Source organism: Toxorhynchites rutilus, chromosome 3 (assembly GCF_029784135.1).
Source record: "Toxorhynchites rutilus septentrionalis strain SRP chromosome 3, ASM2978413v1, whole genome shotgun sequence".
Taxonomy (NCBI): Eukaryota; Metazoa; Arthropoda; class Insecta; order Diptera; family Culicidae; genus Toxorhynchites; species Toxorhynchites rutilus.
The window spans coordinates 329,232,220-329,251,778 of NC_073746.1; the positions used below are offsets into that span (position 1 = coordinate 329,232,220).

The window sequence follows — 19,559 nt, forward strand, 5'->3', positions numbered from 1 at the left end:
GCTTCCAGTATTCAAACATCGCTTGCCAAAGGAAGCTGTCCAACGTAATCAAGTGTTGAACGAATGAACGAACGTGATGAATTATAGAGGTTTTAAACTTTTCAGTTCATTCGCCTCTACAAGTGTTGAACAGCGCGAGCCCTGCTTTATGCTGCCTACGCTCAATTTTTGTTGGTTGGGACAGGGTTGCCAGAGCCAGGGGTTAAACGGGTTCATTCAGCTATTTAGCCGGTTTGAATTTTTTTTACATTTCTTCTTTCTTTCTTTGTTTTTAAGAGGCTTTAAACTTTGAAGTTCATTCGCCTCTATTTTTTACATTAGTTCCTTGTGATGATTTGAAGTGACAAAAAGTTTTCAGTTCTGCTTCATACAGTTTGTCTGATTGCTATATCTAACCTGGTCGACTGCCTCATTTGTGTAGATCGTTATGCTTTTTATTAATATGAACTAGACCGATTTTCTAGTTTAGTGGAGGCGATCTAGCGTAGTGGTAACATCCATGCCTCTCACGCTGAAGGTCACGAGTCAATTCTCACTCCCGATATTCTTCCAAAAATGGTAGTAAAAGTGACGAACCAGCCGAAATGAGTTGAAAGTTACTATAATACAGATAAAAAAAAAGATTTTCTAGTCCGTATTAGGGCAACGCCTTTTGGTGTACACAGATCCATTAATAAGTGACTGCACAATATACACTCAAAATTAGCCAATTTTAAATTGTTGTAATGTTTAGTTCTTCCCAATATAGACCCGAAAGACAATATTCTCCCCAAAACGTATGGATAGTTTATTTAAGACTGTCTCCGATCGCTTTACTACGCCCTTGTACGATCTGTCCTCGAGTGGTTTGGAGTCCATATGCGCACATGTGGATAAAAATGATTGAAGCTGTTCAATCTCGATTCATCAAAATTGCGTTGAGATTTCTACCATGGACTAACTCCGCTGATCTACCACCGTATAAGAACCGTTGCCGTCTGCTTGGGAAATGAACTTTGCATCATAGACGTAGCTCGGCAAAATTTTTATTCGTCGCTAAAGTAATGCTGGGACAAACGGATTCCTCCCACATTCCTACTGTGGTCCTACTATCAACGGAATTTCTGCGACTAGAATTCAGACGAACCAAATACGGAAGAAATGAACCGGTTGTATCGATGTGTCGTGAATTTAATTATGTGTTTCATTTGTTTGATTCCTGTTGTTCTGTTCTGTTGTTATATTCATTTATAATTTCTTATTCATGTAGACTGTAAGCCAGATGGATGAAATAAAACAATAATAATAATAAAATTGGACATTTTTCACGATGCGAACCATTTTTCGTTTGCACCTCCAGTATGTCCAGTATGTCCCAGAAAGAAAAATTATGAAATACAGTGATTTGGCTTTAATTGGACATACCAAGACATTACTCAGTGCCGCATTAAAGGGGATTGTGCCGTGTAATTGAACATATCGATAAACACAACACAATGTGATAATTTAATAAGTTAAAACAGAAAAATCATTGAAAATCTAACAAATAACCGTTAGAAAAGTGTGCACAATACATAATCTAGTAAAATGGCTGAAAACTATTCTGAAAATTCATCGTGTTGTAGAAACTTGTACAATGGTGTAAATATCCAATTAGAGAATCAAATGTCGCGAATCTATGTATATAGACTTAAAACTTTTCTTTATAAATCGTTGCTAGGTAAATAAACATAGGCCCCAATAATTTCAAAATAACGAAACGTCTGAGTAATCAAACCATGTGCCGAAGAAATATCAATAAAACAAGAAGATATATGAAACTTATTCCTCTTTGTTATGCTTTTAGGATTTTAGTACCGAAGAAAGAGTACTGACTCGATTTTTAGAAATGTTTTTATTATCATCATATAGAATAGGGCCCATAATAACATAATTATTTTCGCTTGTCTCTTAGCTATTTATTTTACTTTCATTTTTTATCCAATATTTATATTTTGAATGATAATTTTAATGAACACTATATATTCAGTGAAACAGCATATAAATATGTTTCAATTGTGATATTACTTTTCTCTACTTGTTTTATACGCGATTTCCAGTGCCGTCGTGATAACGTTCATATCGTTCTCAATCGTCTTTGCCCAGTTTTCTACGTCACCAATTTCCTGAAATTGATTCATATTTAGATCCAGCTGAATGATTGAAATTCATTATCAAACACAGGAAGGAATACCTTTAGGGAGCTGTTAAAATGTTCAATTAAAGTGAGCCACTGTTGTGTTTGCTTGGCAAAATTGGTAGCTCCCACATGTAGTTGTTTGGCTTCCGCATCCAAACGTTTCTGGTTGAGGTACGCTTGAGCGACACTAAGGTTTCAAAAAGACATTATTATGGCTAAATAAATGTTTCTATTTCTAAATATTCCTGAGTGTATCTAAATAATACAACTGCCAACCGATTATTGGAATGATCGTTGCAGCTGTAGTTATTCAAAAAAGATATAACAATAGTGAAACATTCTACCCAACATTCAGATGGTCCACCAAGTTCTGAGTTAATTCGTTCGCCGATAGAATCGCTTCTTTCCGTCGACGTTCTGAAATTCGAAATTATTTATAATTAACGAAGTGTCTGTTAACACTAGTAAATACCTTGCTCTTCCTTTTTGGCAGCCTGTTTGGCTTGATGATCTTTTATCATAGCTGATAACATTTTCCTTGATTTCCTTGAGTTAGCTGCTTCGATATACATAAACAAACTTTGTACTGTTTTGTTGTGTTTTGACGTCCAGAAATCGTGAGAGCCACGAAATGAGTGACCACTGCTAGGGATGTGCATTTATTTCTATGTTTTTCTATGTTAAACCTTTACTGCTTATATTTTTCATAAGTACTTGTAGCATAGGCTGATAAGCAAATAGTTCAGAAATAAAAACAAGACACGTAGGCCAACAAAAATTAAAAACTGGTTTTGAAGAATTGAATTTAGTGAACTGACAATAAAATCAAAAGTGATATGCCATGTATTGCCATGGCTCGAATCGATTGATTGCAATGCCAGACGCACAGTCAGTGAGATATTCGCTCGCTTCCTCGGCTCGATGTGAAACGAAGAGCTTTTGATGACGCAAAACGAGCAGAAGAAGTAATGTTCGCTGCTTTGGGTATATAAAGAGACTGAAAATTTTCCTCAGAGGAGATACAATGTTTATACGCTAAAGACAGCGTACTTACTGTGTAAGTGTGCAGTTCAGGTCGCAAATTTTCTCTTTTCGTTATCCCCCTACGGTATTTATATTATCGCGACTGCATAAGTTGCCCGTTAATAATAGCACTGGTAGATAAGCACATAAAAGGACAGAACAAATGTATGGGAAAATGGGAATGCTTCTAATTTTCATCAATTTAAACCATTTACAGGCTAGGGGATTGTAATTTAGACCATATCGTCTAAATAACAATCCCCTAGCCTGTAAATAACAACGTGACCTGTTTTCTGATTTGGCACCCTTAACACTTTGTTTTGATAAAAGGTTCGTAAAAATCTGGAGGGTCCAATGGTTGATTCTTGTACTAGATGGTGCCAGGAAGTCACTTAGCATAAAATTTCATCCCCATCTGCCATATAAAGGTAAATACTACCCGTTTGTAGTACTGCACACGCGGCTCCAACTCAAGATAAACGAGTCAAATATCGATAGATAAAAATCATTATAAAACAATTTATTTTTTCGAAAATACATTTTTATAACATTATTTCAAACTCGTAAAATGTCTTCTATTGAAAAAATCCAGACATAAAAACTTTTCGAAGCATTTCGGGCAGTGATAAATTGTATTTGGTAGAATAATACAAGCAGTGATGCCAAACAATGAGATCGAAGTGTCCCACTATGTACTGAGGCCAGTAGAAAACGAAAAACACATTAGTTTTAACGTAAAATGTGTCCTTTAGCACACATGTTTGAAACTTTGGAAGATTTTGCGTGTGCAGTGCTGTACTCATGGCCCCAGCGGGATAGTTTTTGAGTGCATTACGGCACTCTTGGCCATCAAAGTGTTAATGAAAGACGTAGCCCTACGTCAAAAATGAGAAATATGAACTATAAATTGAGTTTTAGCTCGAACTGTATGCTTCGTAGATGTTCTCCGTGATTGACCTGAGCCAGCGAAATTGCACAAAGAACGTACTGAATGACGCTTAGGAGTAACAAAACATTCTCATTGGGCAAGATTCGGTGATTCGAGCTTTAACTAGTCAATAACGACGCCGACCACGTCCTCACAGGGAAAGGGCAGGAATATTATTATGATATTCGCGGCCAGGATGGTCGCCTCTATAGCGTGGTTCCCTTGCGATTGTCATGGATGGAAAAATTGTTGGTGGGAATGGGCAAGAAGAATCAGAATTCACTGTGGTGAGTGATGGGATTCGGAAAACGCGAACTCTCAAATATTCGACCAAACGAGATTTCGAAAATAATAACCATTATAATCAGAGGATCTTCGTAGCCTAATTGGTTGCGTGTCCGCTAGTAAACGAACGATCATGAGCTCATAACTCAGGGCCTTCAATCGATTATCTTTGTGTGTTGAATAACATCATATGATGGTGATCACAGCCTCTTACTTCACATACGATCTGCTGCATCGGCAATTGATACTATTAATTACACAACAATGGATAAATAAGAAATTCGAAAATAAATTCGGTTCTGTAACAACTGACTTGTTAAATGAGCTTAATAAAATCTATTTATATATTGGATTGGGAAAAAATTCAAAGGGTTGTATCCGAGACACGACCGCTTAGGACGTAGGACTGAGCAATCTTTTTTTTTAATTTGTTGGTTTATTATTTCGGATATTATTTGCGAAATTTCATAAATAACTCGTTAGTGAAAAGTTCCGGGGACCCTGAAAAGGTTTAATGGCTTGCGTGGTTTTTTACCATTTCGAGAAGCAACGATTCTTTCTTGCCTATGCGAGAACTAATTTGTCATATGTCGCAATTTGTTTCTTTATATCAATGCACGCATTGCACTGAGTATATAACGAAAGGCATCTTCCGTGCATCACCATTCAACAAGCATCCAACACGCGTCTAATAGATGCAAACAGTTGCAGAGATAAAAATGAAACATCGCGAGAATGACTGTTACCCGTTATTGACAGTTCTGTTCGGGAAAGCACACAAATGGACAGAACAAATGTATGGGGAAATGGAAATGCTTCCAATTTTCATCAATTTAAACTATGGGATTGTAATGTATAGCATATAAAACAAATCTTAGGAAATTTCCGATTCGATTGGTATGCAAATTGTTGAAATCCGTTCGCAGGAAAAAATAGTTATTAACGTTAACTTTATTTCATAAAAACGTGACCTGTTTTCTGATTTGACACCCTTAATGTAAGACGTAGTCCTACGTCAAAAAGAAATGTAGTATATTGTCAATATATGGCAACACTTAAACATATCTTGTGTTGTACTTATCGCATCGGGTCATAATATACGGCTATTTAAAGACGACAATCTGTGCTACAAGTGTTTTGACAGTGTTGTGAATGTCCTTTTCAGTCTCAAGTTAAAGCGCGTCAAAGATGGAGTCCACCAAGCAAGAAATTCGTCATATTTTACGTTTTTACTACCTGCGAGGTAAAACTGCAACGAAGACGGCCGAAAAAATTCGTGTAGTTTATGGACCCGATACTGTAACGATTCGCACAGCACAGCGTTGGTTTGATCGATTTCGTTCTGGTGTAGTGGCTGTCGAAGATACACCCCGTACTGGTAGGCCAATCGTCGTGGAAACCGATAAAATCGTTGAAATCACCCAAGTAGACCGGCATGTCAGCACTCGCTCGATTGGCCAGAACTGGGTATAGACCATAAAACCGTTTGGAACCATTTGCAGAAGATTGGATTCCAAAAAAAGCTGGATGTATGGGTGCCACACGAATTGACGAAAAAATCTTTTAGACCGAATCAACGCCTGTGATGCACTGCTGAAACGGAACGAACTCGACCCATTTTTGAAGAAGATGGTGACTGGTGATGAAAAGTGAATCACGTACGACAACCTAAAGCAAAAAAAGTCGAGGTCGAAGCGCGATGAGCCGGCCCAAACTATCGCCAAGCCCGGATTGACGACCAGGAAGGTATTGCTGTGTGTTTGGTGGAATTGGAAGGGAATCATCCACTATGAGCTGCTCAACTATGGCCAGACCCTTAACTCGGATATCTACTGTGAGCAGCTTGACCGTTTGAAGCAGGCGATTGACCAGAAGCGGCCAGAAATGATCAATAGGAATGGTGTTGTTTTTCACCAGGACAACGCTCGGCTTCACTCATCTTTGATGACCCGCCAGAAGCTACGGGAGCTCGGATGGGATGTCTTATTGCACCCACCGTATAGTCCGGACCTGGCTCCAAGTGATTATCATCTCTTCCGGTCCATGCAAAACGCTCTTGGTGATACTAAGTTGGCCTCAAAAGAGGCTTGCGAAAACTGGCTGTCTGAGTTCTAAATGGCAACAAGTTTGCGAACGAAACGGCGCATATTTGACTTAAATTGGATAATTTTAAGTATGTTAAATAAAGCGTCAAATTTCGATCCGAAATACGACATTTCTTTTTCCCCAACCCTATATATTAGGGTGCAAATGAAAATGGTCATCTTGAATCTCAAAAACCTCATAAAAATGTTCACCGCCTCGAGAAAATATCCTATGCAGAATATCAGTTCAATCTGACTTAAGGGAGAGTGGCGCAAAGCGGTCAAAGTTTGAGTTTTTTGAAAATCGAAAAATCACCCAAGGGACATTAAAATTTGATTTTTTTGAGGACCGAAACATCACTTAAAGAACTCAAAAATTTTAATTTTAACATCTGCGACACTAGTAAATGTAGTCCGATTGAGCTAATACTTTGCATTGGGAATATTATCGTGCAAATCAACATTACAACAAAATATAGCGCCCTCTAGTCCAAAGCCATGCAAACAATAAAAAATGACTACAATCAATAATTTTTTTCAAGTTTAATATTTTTTAATGAAAGGCTAGCTAATTAGCTTGAATTTGATATGTCGTCATCTAAATCGGTTTAGTGGTTCAAGTTTTGAAAAAAAAATTGAAAAAAGTTATTTTTGGGAAAAGGAAAAGATTTTTCGGACCACCCTAAAATGGAAATGAACACCCTGATGAAAAAATAAAAAAATACGGGTGTAAGAGTGGGTTTAGACTCTCAGGTTTAGACTAGTGATATATTCATGTGAAGAAATATGATGAGATTTATAAAAATCGCATCAACCGTTTACACTAGCGTGAACTTCTATAAAGAATATATTCATATTTTCGGTAAATTTATTCACCTGAAGTAGAACTGCATCCAAATTCAGTGATTTCTTACCAGTGAGAAATTCACAAGCGTTTACATATGCTGAATTTATTCAAGTTATATATACCTCGAATAAGTGTATCATATTTATTCTCACCCGTTTACACCTATTTCCACGTGAATAAATCCATCTATAGCTATAGATCTCCCTAATGTAAACCCGCCATAAAGTTATGCGATAGAGAACAAAATTACCACTTTTAACGAAAAACTGAGAACCACTATATCGGTTTGGCATGGAATGGCTGTATGAATAGATTTCTGTCTATCTTTCTGATACTTATGGACTCGGAAATTACTTAACCGATCGACGTGAAAATTTGTATGTAAGGGTTTTTGGTGCCGGGGAAGGCTTTTATGTTGGTTTTTTATGCAAAACTCGAGAATTAATCAAGCAAATGAAACCAAATTTGGCATGTGGGTGCAGTAAATGTTTCTATGGTGGTTGGACACTCCTCCCTCTTCTCTAAGTGGAGGGCTGCCATACAAATGAAACGTAAATTTCTGCATAATTCGTAATTTCTGATTAATTCGACAATAATTTCTATAGTGAACAGACACTCCTCCCTCTTCTTCAAGGAGGGAATGCCATACAATTGAAGCATAAATTTCTGCATAACTGAAGAACTAATCAAGCAAATGGAGGCAAATTTGACATGTGAAGATTTAGGGGACACGAAACGTTTACATGGTGAATAAATACTCCCCCCTTCTCTAAGGTTTCGCATAACTCGAAAACTAATCAAGCAAATTGAACTAAATTTGGCATATAGAGGTTTCAGGGAACAATAAATGTTTCTATGGTAGTTTGACACACTTATCCCCTCTCTAAGGGGAAAGGGGCTGCCATACAATGAAACACAAAATTCTGCATAATTTGAGAAGGAATCAAGCAAATTTGCCGGGTCAGCTAGTAAACAGATAAAAAAATCCATTATAATCGGACCGTTCATACATTTCGTTATTTACCTTGCGTAGTACGTGGTGAAAAACATGAGCTAAACATTTCACAAAAATTTGCGTGAAATGCTACCAGTATGGATAGAGTATGAATGTAATTAGAATGGTGTTACGGACTGTGATATTATCTGTTATACAAAGCGACCAAAAATGATTCATATTAACACATCTGGTAATTGCTTTACTGCTCATTTGTTTGTATAAATTAATGCTTAGTTTGTTGGTAGGTCGTTTTAAATGTCGCCGACACAGTGATGACTTATGGTTTCCCTAGCATATGCTACAATAATTAAAACTATCCTTGTTCTGTTTGTTTGCTGCTTGATTGTTGTTTTGTGTTTGATGTAAAAGTTCGTAAAGTCTACCCTGGGATGCAACAAAATATAAATGTATGTTCACAGTTTCACTTTGCGCCCGTACTCACTCATACACTCGATCTATCACATCCAGTTCTAGCGTGCTTTGTAAATAATCCAGTATCAAAATCATACGAATCCGGTAAATATGAGGAAAACGAAACGATGCGTCTGAGTCTGAATTATTTTACGTTGGGATAAGTCGGCAGATCCACAACTTCTATTTTATCGTTAACTTTGAACGATGGGAATAATCCCACCTGGTTGGTGCGAACGTTTTTACCCTTGGAGAACCCATTCCAGTGATTACCGGCCACTCCGACGACGTCACCTTTGCGCATGTGAATCTCGTCGTGATTTTTGGGATTATGTGGTAAAACCACCTCTCGATTGTGGGCATTCTGGCCTCCGTAATAGTAAATATCGTCCAGCGATTTGAATCGATTAGACGCATCCGGATACAACGTTTGCATGATTTCATAGGCTACGCGACATACCTGAGAGCTGAAGGTACAAACCAAATAGTCGCTCAGCGAGAGTAAATGAATATCCAAAATGATTCCGTTCAACGAGGAATCAGTATAACGCGTAGAAACAGCTGCCACTTTGGCCACGTCTGGATCGCCGATCACCTCATAATGTGGGTACTTCGATTTGGCCTCATCGATCACCTATTGACAGACAATAACGTACAAATGGGTTAACTGTTTCCATCATATATACGAACATACCTTTGGATCATCACTTGCTATGAATACTCTTCGCTTATCGATAGCTTCCACCATTTCCACCTGATCGTAATAATCTTCTACTGCCATCATGTACTCTTCAATTCCATGGAATGCCGCTTCGGTACCAACCTTGTCAGTTCGTCTCACATGGAGTCTGAAACATGAATAAATTAACCATTTTTGCATTCATTATAATCTGCATGTTAAGCGTTTGACATACCCCACAATTGGCTTCCGAAAGCCAAGCTTTTCTATGCCATTTTCTAGCATTTGTCGGGTTTCGCCAGTCGGCTTAAGTAGGTATTTCAAGAATTGACCAATCCACCAGACGATTGGATCGCCATGGAGCTTCGTCAGACGTGGTGCCAAATCGGCTGGAATAGCCAACGGCAGATACGGTGGCCTCGGATTCAGAGAGTCAATGATCGGCACCGTCAGAACTTGGGTATCACTCGTTCCTGGCCAGCTTGCATGTGTCGCTCCGTTCGCATCCAAACAAGAATCGGAAATGGGTTGGAACACTTCTTCCCAACCAGCTTTGTGATAGCGCCATCCTTTAGACTTCAAAATCAGTGTTCTTTCTGTGGCGTATGCCATGATGAAACAATAGACCACATGATGCAGTTGGCAGCCATATCCGCAACCCTTGTTCAATCTACAGACGAGTTTACGCGCAGAGCTGCAGTCTTCGGGATTTTGCAAATAAGTTAGTCTCCTCTGAACCAAATCGCTTAGATCCTTGGATTCTTTGTAACGCCAGAACTCATACCCATCGCTGGCTCGCATTTGATTGATGTCGTTGAGTAATGAACGTTTGTGTTCCGCCGCCAAGGACAGAAAGTTTTCCAACGATGGCACGATTTCCGGATTATTATGCCTGGTTATTTTCGCCGTTTTAACCATCTCGGAATGCAAGAAATTCCATAGTTCCTGAGTGTTGCTATAAACTCTGCGATGCAACTGTTCGTATTCTAGCGAGGGGACGCCTTTGAAGTGCCCTGCACCGGCTCCCTGGATTTGCAGCTTGTTACCAAGCTCATCGACAAACTTCTGCTTCCTATTGTAGGAAGTGTCGCTGAGGTATTCATCTATAAGGGTGCGTAATTCCGCGTCTACTTGCTTCGATTTTTCTAAGTAATTTAATGCTTGGTTTAATCTCCTTATCGCATCCTCGCTATCACTTGCTCCTCCCGTATTCAGCTTAGAATAAAAAACCAGGACAAGAATCACCCACACGGATATAAATGCAATCAACACCCGAACCCAGGTGTTAAGTCCCATCAATTGTCGAAGAATCATGTTGCTCGTTGTTATCGCGAGACCTTATCTTAACACTAGTGAAAATAAAAAATTCAAATTTTTGACACTCTTTTCCGAATTGTGATTTGGTAGGAACTAATCGGTGTTAAATCTTAACACGACCGAGCTTCATCGTTTGCCTTATTTACGGTAATGACGTGTTCTTTTCACGTTTCCAGCGAAGCGCTCGTTTATGACAGCGGATAGAACCACTGTGATGTCAGACCTAATATCGTTGATAATAACCTTTGGAGCAGAAGTATAATCGGTCTTCCGACCGAAGCGATGCGCCTGCCAAATTCATTATCCAAAACATAACACCACCTCGGAACATCACCATTGAACAATTTGTTTTGTCACTGCTGCTGCTTCTTCACTACATCGTTTCGTTTTGGGGGATGAAAACACTTGTTCAGCTGCTAGTTTTTTGGTATATATATTTTTTAAACCCACTCTCAAGCTCCGCTCGCGACGTAATACTGATGAGTGCAGACAATATTTTCAATTCAGCATACGTGTTCTCATCAAACTATTGTTATTTAAATATGTGAAACAACTAACAACCAGCTCAGTACTTTTTTCTCTTCCATTCAATGTGACAGACAGCATTGAATGAAGTACCACAGATAATTGAAGGCAGAATCAGCAGCCTGAACGAGATGAACGATAGTGGGGCCAAGGTTGCCAAACTACTCGAGTTACACTGATGAACGAGATTTTGCATTGCAATTAATTTGATCAAAAATGAATAAAGTCTTCCTTAAGGGAGTAGTACGCTATGAACACCATAAAAAGTATTTGATTTTCAAGATTTTTTCAACGAGAAAATAAATTACAGTAATTTACTTTTAATACGACAGACCTGTAATGCGACACGTTTAATTTGACATTTTTAACTCTAATTGCACATTCTTGTTGACATCAAGTTTGCGGCTGAAATGATGGCCCCACATTGAAAATCGCTACCAGACGTTTACACTGCACCACTCTCATCGCCAATGTCCAATTACAGGTCAAAATCGACTCCAATGCGACACTGAATGGTGCTTCGGCATGTCGCATTGAATGTAAATTACTGTACCATGAATTATCTGATACCAACAACAAAACTTAACAAACAAAAAAATGGGGTCAATTGGACTGTTCCCTGAATAGCTGCAACTGCTTTGCCAAAACCTTTCAAACTGGTAGGAGTTCTACAAGTTTTCCTAGTGGATCGATTTCAATCAATTTTTTTACGTGATTTTGGATTTATTTCTTACCATCGTACGTAAGACTTTTTCAAAATATTGATTTTTGTCGAAACAGCGACAATTTTTGTAAAAAATTTGCGTTTTTGCCTCGAAATTCGAGACAAAAACATTCACCAAAATTTTATTTTTTAAAATATCAAAGAAATCCTACGTACAATGACAGGAAATTTAATAGTTAATCTGTGAAAAAAAATCATCAAAATCGGATAGACCGTTCCAGAGGTAGAACTCCCACCAGTATGCAAAACATAATTTTGAGAAAAACGCGTTTTAAATTTTGTATACATTTATTTCGTTTATTTTACATCGTATCTTCAGTCTGCAATTCCTGGACTATAAAACTGTTCTTCAGCGCTTAAAAGGTGATCTTCTGTCGTTTTTTTTTTGTTGCCAAATTAAACTTGCGGGCTTCTCTAGCTGCTTCTAACATCAGCAACTCTGCTCGTTCGATTCGTTACTTATCCGATTTTTCGCAGAAATAGTTGCTCACCGGGCCAGTTTCAAGCTTAATTTTTGTATTATTTCCATGTAGGCCATCATTGAAGTTACAGGCTGCTATATTTGCTGCAATTTCCAAAAAATTCTTTCCACCATTCAAATCAAACCAAAAACCATTCATTTTTGAAGACATCGACCAAATACAAGCATTAAGTGCGCTACACATACCGCGTCACCGTCCCGTTAACTATTCTCTTGAACTTATTTTGCCGATGTCAAAGTTGCCGGTGATTGTGTATGTGTCATGTAAGTAATCACGATTTAGCTCCTCGTATATTGGACGAATCGCCAGAAGGATATCCATTCCCGTAAACCCGGCGCACAAGATTGGCCCAACGTTTGACTCGAATATTTTACTCAAACATTTGACTCAATGAGCTGAAAAGTAAGGTGGCTTCAGAGCGTGGCTGGAGATAAAATTTGCTATCTCACGTCATTTTTAGAGGCGAATGAACTGCAAAGTTTAAAGTCTCTTAAAAGCAAATAATTCACGTCATTAGCCGCACGCCGCGGAATGAATCAACAATTGTTGTGACGATTGTGCTGCTACAGGGTGAAGTGAATGTTCGAATTCTGTCAATAATATATTCGAACGAATTATGTAGCAGTGTATAGGATGCCATCGAGTGTCGAATAGAGCGAATAACAAGAATCCTTTGACTCGTGCCAAAAAACCCATAACGAACGGATTACCTTCCAACGCGAATATTAGACGCTCGACATTGGATGTTCGTATCTCGTCCATCGACTCTACGATGCGGCGAAACATCGAGTGTCCAACATTCGGGGGTGTTCGTAGCATCGTGTAGCACCGGCTTAAGCAATTGATGTTCGCATTGATCGCTTTCTTCACTTCTTTGCTCCTTACGCAAAGACATAGGTCCACTAATTGGCTTGTAACTTTGGAACGGAGCATCAGACAAACCTGGGACAAAAATTACAGTAAAGTAGACATCCCAGAGAATATTTTAAGCCGGAATTTTTTTATTGGGATTACAAATAAGTTTCCTGCGTTTTTTTTAAAAGTTCAACTTTATATTATAAAAAGAAGTGAAGTCACAGATTATTCAAAGTACTGTCCATCGCTAGCTACAACCTTCTCCCATCCATCCCAACCTTCAACCTTCTCCCATCATACGGATTCCACGCTGAAAGAAGGACTGGTCTTCTGAGGCAATCCAGTCATCGACTCATTTTTAGTATCATTATAGGAGAAAAATCACTGTTCAGCCAGGCCATGTGTCACCGGAACAAATGGTAATCGGAGGGAACGATGTCTGGTGAATACGGCGGGTGGAGTAAGATTTAACATTTGATGTTCTCCAGGTAGTTTTTGACATCAATTGCAACATGGGGCCGAGCGTTGTCATGTTGTAGAATCACCTTGTCGTGTCTATAGGCGTATTGTGACCTCTTGTTCTTCAGGGCTCGGCTCTAACGCATCAATTGTTGTCGGTAATACTCTCCTGTGGTAGTTTCATTTGGTTTGAGTAGCTCATAATAAATGGCTCCGAGCTGATCCCACCAGATACACAGCATAAGCTTGGAACCATGAATATTCGGTTTTGCGGTTGATGTTAATGGCTGGCCGGGCTTAACCCAAGCATTTTACGCTTAGGTTGTCATACCGTATCCACTTTTCGTCACCAGTCATGATTCGGTGCAGGAAACCTTCTCTTTTCTGTCGCTGAAGGAGTTGTTCGTAGGTGAAATAACGCCTTTCAATGTCTCTAGGTTTCAACTCATATGGGACCCAATTTTCTGTTTTTGAATCAATTCAAGTTGCTTCGAACGATGAGAAATTGCTTGTTGTGTTACTCCCAACATTTCTGCAAGTTCTTCTTGTGTCTGGCATGGACCTTCATCGAGTAACTTCTCCAATTTCTCATCTTCGAGGTCAAAATTACCACTTTTGAATCGGTGAAACCAAGCTCTGCATGTTGGTTTCGACAGAGTATGCTTGCCGTAACTTTCCAAGAATCCGATGTGTCTCAGCTGTTTGCAGTAAGGTAATACGGGGTGATTTGGGCCACCCTTATATACGGCTCAACTTGGATTTTCTATAATGTCATCTCCTTCTATTGTTGAACCGTATGTACCTAATGTAAAAAGCTTTAGTAAAATTCAACAGGTGGAGGGAAACGGTAGCATGAACACAGCAATCACTTTAATTGTCAGAAAATATGAATTTTTCGATCGTGGTTTTAAGGTTTTTACCGCTGATTAAACAAACTTTTCGTGTATTGTGCAGTGAAGTTCTGTTCGCCTAATGTGGAGGAACAATTTGATGCAGCGAAACTGTAAGTTTGATAACAATGAATGAAATTAATTGCATTTTAATTTTTGCATGTTATGTGGAGTGACATGGACACGTTTTTGTGGGGTGAATTGGTCATACAGGTTTGAAGCTTTTCTTTGGTCTAATTGATTCCAGATAATGCGGAATTACAAAAAAATGGATGGACAGGCAATGTTGGAAGTAGAAGGACCTCGAAAGAGCAACACAGGCCATCAAGAACAGATTTACTTTGACCAGGCATCGAAAGTGTTTGAAAATGCTCAAACAACAGTGAGAAGATTCATGCTGAATTCGAAATGGTCTCAATGCAATTTTTCTGGTCTGGAATCTGGACAATACACCTGGTATCGATTCCAAAATACTGTTACTTTTTGTAACATAAACTTTTTACGAATGTATACGAAGTTTCTGTTAACGGTACCCGGTATAAACAAAATATCATTAGCGTGGAAAGATAAGACGATTTTTTTCATGGGAAATGAATTCCGACCGCAAAGGGTTAAATTTCTATTTATATTATTTCCAAAACGAAAGTTTCACTCGACGCCACTGATTCTACGTAATTATTCATAGCATGTAGTGTCCATTATGCGTGTATCAGACTACCTCCCCGACATCTCACGTTAACAAAAACCCCTTTTTCCTGTTTTTTATATGTAAATCCTTCAATTTAGTGTTTCATAGGTCAGTTGTAGATAGTTCGAGAAGCAAAACATCAAATTAAACTCATGATAGCTCGCGTTTCAACTCACTCCGCTCTACGGAACAAGTTGAAAGAATGTATATGAAAACTAAATATTTCAAAAATTGATATTTTTCGAAACATCCAATCTGAATCTCTATTTTTTTCGAAAGTCATCTGTCGAACATTGCATGTGTTGCAAATAGATTAAGATAATTTTCAAGTTGAACTTCGAAAAACCTGTTACAACTTGCCCTGGTGTACCTTTCTTCTTCTTGAGAAGCAGGGACTTTCAGGGATTATTCCCGTCGCAGTTTGGTACAATCAAACAAGAGGTTCAAATCAATACAAGGACTACGAATGACTACGAAATTATTTTAATTCAATTCGCTTGTTTATTAATTTGATTCAATTTGCTTGTTTATTATAAATAAGAAGAGCTTGCTCGATGGCTGCAGCGATAGTAGAATAAAAATCGGAAATGGTATCTCTTTCATAGTCGCACTCAGTCCAAGAGTCAGTGGCGTCGACTGGGGAGTGCGGGGGGTGCGGACCGCCTCCGGGTACTCGATTTTAGGGGTGCAGAAACACCCTTACATTAACAAATACCTCACCATTCGGTGTACACCATATTCAGATTACGAAGAGGGAGGGGCTGCAATCAGACACTCTGCCCCGGGTGGAAAATCTCCACTCGACGCCACTGCCAAAAGTGTAGCCAAAGTTACAAATATTTCTCTTTACTTTTGTTTCCGTCAACGCGTACATGCGTCAACGCGTACATGCTCTGCCGTTTTTGCAAACGAATTTTAATGTCTAGTGAACCTGTTCGCGTATTAAGCTTTGAATAATAATAATAATAATAATAGATAACGGTACTCGGTTTAAACAAAAGACTATTAGCGTGGAAAAATAAGAGGAATTCTTTCGAGGGAAATTAGTTCGACCACAAAAGGTTGAAATAGCATCAAGGTGAAGTTTATCTATTTTTAAACAATACAGCAAAAATTGCACGAAATGGGTAGGTTATATCTATGATATTACGCAAGGTTGACGTTGGACTACCTTAGCTTAGTAATAATTTGGTCGGTGTTAAGTCAGACCGGACCATGTGACATTTTTATGATTTCGAGAAAAACGAGTTTGAAGTTGGGTGCTATAAAGGATTTATTGAGCGCTCAAAATAACTTCGATAAGTTATTCCTGCTGTACGCGTGATTTTCCAAATCTGGAAAATGTGGAATGCAGTTCACAAAATGTTTAACCTAATGTAATCAATAACTCGAAATTTTTAATTTTACGACTTGGTCCGAAATGACTTAACACCGACCATTTGTTTGTATCGATTAAAATTTTGATTGAATGAAACAATTTCCGAATTCAATTGAGTTCAATATATTTGCTTTGTGAATAAAAAGATTTTTTTTTTATCTGTATTATAGTGATTTTCAACTCATTTGGCTGGTTCGTCACTTTTACTTCCATTTTTGGAAGAATGTCGGGAGTGAGAATTGAACTCGTGACCTTCAGCGTGAGAGGCATGGATGTTACCACTACACCAGATCGCCTCCAAATAAAAAGATTGTATAATGCCATGTAGAGTCAATTCATGCAATAGATTATGTTCTTCGTTACAAGTAAATTTAATGACGGCCCTTTTACGTTTGGTATGATGACATCTTGGTTTTGATGTCTGTGTTAGGCAAACACATTTCAGTCAGAACAAAAATAACCCCGATTTGCATGTATTTGCAATACCGATTTCCCCAGACATCTTGGTCTTTATTAGATAAACACATTTCAGTCGGAACAAAAATACCCCTGATCAGCATGAATATGCAATGCCAATTTCCTCAGACATATTGGTTCTGAAGCCTGTGCTGAGGAAATACATTTCAGTCGGAACAAAAATACCCTCGACTTGCATGTATTTGCAATGCCGATTTCCCCACGCTCCATGGTTTTGAAGTCTGTGTTAGGGAACACATTCCGGTGCGAACAAAAGTCCCCATACTTTCAGTGTAGTTAGTTAGAGCGTTTAGATAACGCTTAACATTTTACAGTTATTCAATTGTTTATCTAATGAAAAATAACATTTTATTAATTGCGATAGAAGCGTAGACATATTCCGTATCAATTGATGCAAACATCTTTCCGATCCAGTAAGAAATGTTCGAGTTATAAGCATTCGAAATCTTTCATTTTTTCCTGCATGTTTAGGTTTTTATTTTCCGGTTAGACGTAATCCCACGTCAAAATATAGAATAGTTACAAGCTGATGGAGTGAGCGGGTTCAAGTTGTGCCATGGCGTACACGATTCTCCAGCCTTTCTGGTTATCTGAAACAAAAAAATCTACCAGATTCTGAATCAATAAAGATGCGGCTATCGCATGAACCTCAAACAAGTCAAAAATATGTGTTTTGACAAATTAGCGGCCGTTTGATGAAAAAAATCGCTTCAAACAGTTCTTTTACGTTTCCACATTTTTTGAAAATTGTAAAATTGAAAACTTTTTACTGGTTCATGCGATAGAGAGATGTGTACAGATTGTATTCATATAAATTCGACATAAATCGTTTCAGTAGAACTTGAAATATCGTGTACCCCAGATTGAAAAAACTAGTTTCGAGAAAAACGCGTCTGAAGTTTTGCATCAACGCCATACTAGATTAGAGCCGCATCACTAAAAAGGCCATAACTCGGTAAATAAGGGGATTTTCGAAAAGTCCTCTCTAGGGTATATTCATGATTACCTAAACTTCTGAACTATGATGATTTTTTGACGTAGGACTACGTCTAACCGGAAGATATAGGGGGTGAAATGGAAATCCAGGCACTGAACAAGTAGGAAAAAAATGCAAGATTTGGAACGCTTATAACTCGAGCATTTCTCGCAAAGGTTTTTGCATCAATTGATAGGAAATATATCTACGCATCTATCATAACGAATAACATTTCATTTTTCTTGAGATAAATAATTGAATAATTGTGAAATATCAAGCATTGTCAAAATGCACTATGTGCCCATTTTTGATTGGTCCATTTTGTGCTCCTCAAATCGTACCGACCAAAACGGGCTACCAGAACAGCAGCGAAATAGAATGAAGCACGATTGGAAAGGAAAAAGAAAAAAATGAACGAAACATTGGTCGCAGTCTCACACATGCGTAATTCTCGAGCCAGCCAGTCAGCTTAAAAATCCCCGCTCCGCTGCCGTAACGATCATTCTCATTCAAACCGTACACCACATCGGTTCGCATCACAACACATCGACAAACCAACCCAAGCAGCCATGTCTGGACATGGTAAAGGAGGAAAAGTGAAGGGAAAGGCAAAATCCCGCTCGAACCGTGTTGATCTGGAGTTCCCCGCAAGGGTAGCTAGGCCGAGCGCGTTAGTACCAGTGCACCAGTCCACCTAGCCGGCGTTATATAGTTTCGGCCGCCGAAGTGATCGAGTTGGCTGGTAGAGCTGCTCGCGACGATAAGAAAAACCGCATTCATAACAGAACACATCAAGACAACAACAGGCAGTTGCAGCGAGTGGCGAGTGGCAAACGCAATCGCAAAACGGCATCAAGTAGCAGAAGAAAAAAGTTTGTTCTTTATACAAACTGCTTTGGTGGCAAATTCAGAACAAGGCGGCATCGAGGGCGTTCGAAATGGTTTTTTTCAAAACCACGAGTACTAAGTTTTCTAAATTGGAACCATTCCATAAAACAAGGCGCTTTTCAGGGCCATTAAACCTTCCAAAAAAGAGTTTAGGAGATACAGTTCAATGCTTTCTAAAACATTATCCAAAATAATAATAAAACACAAATTGATTTTTTCATAATTTGTTTGCCAGGATCTGATGAGTATGTGAATTTGGCAGTTGTTCTGAGCTTATTGATAGTTGGGGACTTTCCTGATTATTCAATTTTCACCAATTCTTAAATTGTTTCCAGATTGAAAGTACAGTAATTTACAATTAGTTCGACATTTAGCTAATTGGACGGACATGTAATGCGACTTATTTAGTTGGACATTTTTGTAAACATAGAGATCCAAATTATGACCCCAAATTGAAAGTCGACACTGTACCACTGTCATCGTAAATA

The 19,559-nt window shown here is 38.5% G+C and overlaps 2 protein-coding genes across 3 annotated transcripts; both read right to left on the reverse strand.

The window, feature by feature from the left end:
* Nucleotides 1-1,874: 1,874 nt before the first annotated feature.
* LOC129778723 (biogenesis of lysosome-related organelles complex 1 subunit 1) lies at nt 1,875-2,764 on the reverse strand. The gene is made up of 4 exons (XM_055785798.1): nt 2,631-2,764; nt 2,503-2,575; nt 2,213-2,345; nt 1,875-2,144 (listed from the first exon to the last, which is right to left on the reverse strand). The coding sequence occupies exons 1-4, from the start codon at nt 2,728-2,730 to the stop codon at nt 2,043-2,045; spliced, it is 408 nt and encodes a 135-aa protein (XP_055641773.1). The 5' UTR covers nt 2,731-2,764; the 3' UTR covers nt 1,875-2,042.
* A 5,730-nt stretch (nt 2,765-8,494) lies between these two features.
* LOC129775693 (alpha-(1,6)-fucosyltransferase) lies at nt 8,495-11,350 on the reverse strand. Of its 2 annotated transcripts, XR_008743001.1 has the most exons (4): nt 9,648-11,350; nt 9,428-9,581; nt 8,765-9,367; nt 8,495-8,706 (listed from the first exon to the last, which is right to left on the reverse strand). XR_008743001.1 is itself a non-coding variant. In XM_055780710.1 (3 exons), exons 1-3 carry the CDS (start codon nt 10,724-10,726, stop codon nt 8,879-8,881), a joined length of 1,722 nt encoding a protein of 573 aa, XP_055636685.1. In that variant the 5' UTR covers nt 10,727-11,350; the 3' UTR covers nt 8,495-8,878. The 2 variants fall into 2 exon arrangements, 1 of the variants encoding a protein (XP_055636685.1); XM_055780710.1 differs by having other exon boundaries at nt 8,495-9,367.
* Between the last annotated feature and the right edge of the window lie 8,209 nt (nt 11,351-19,559).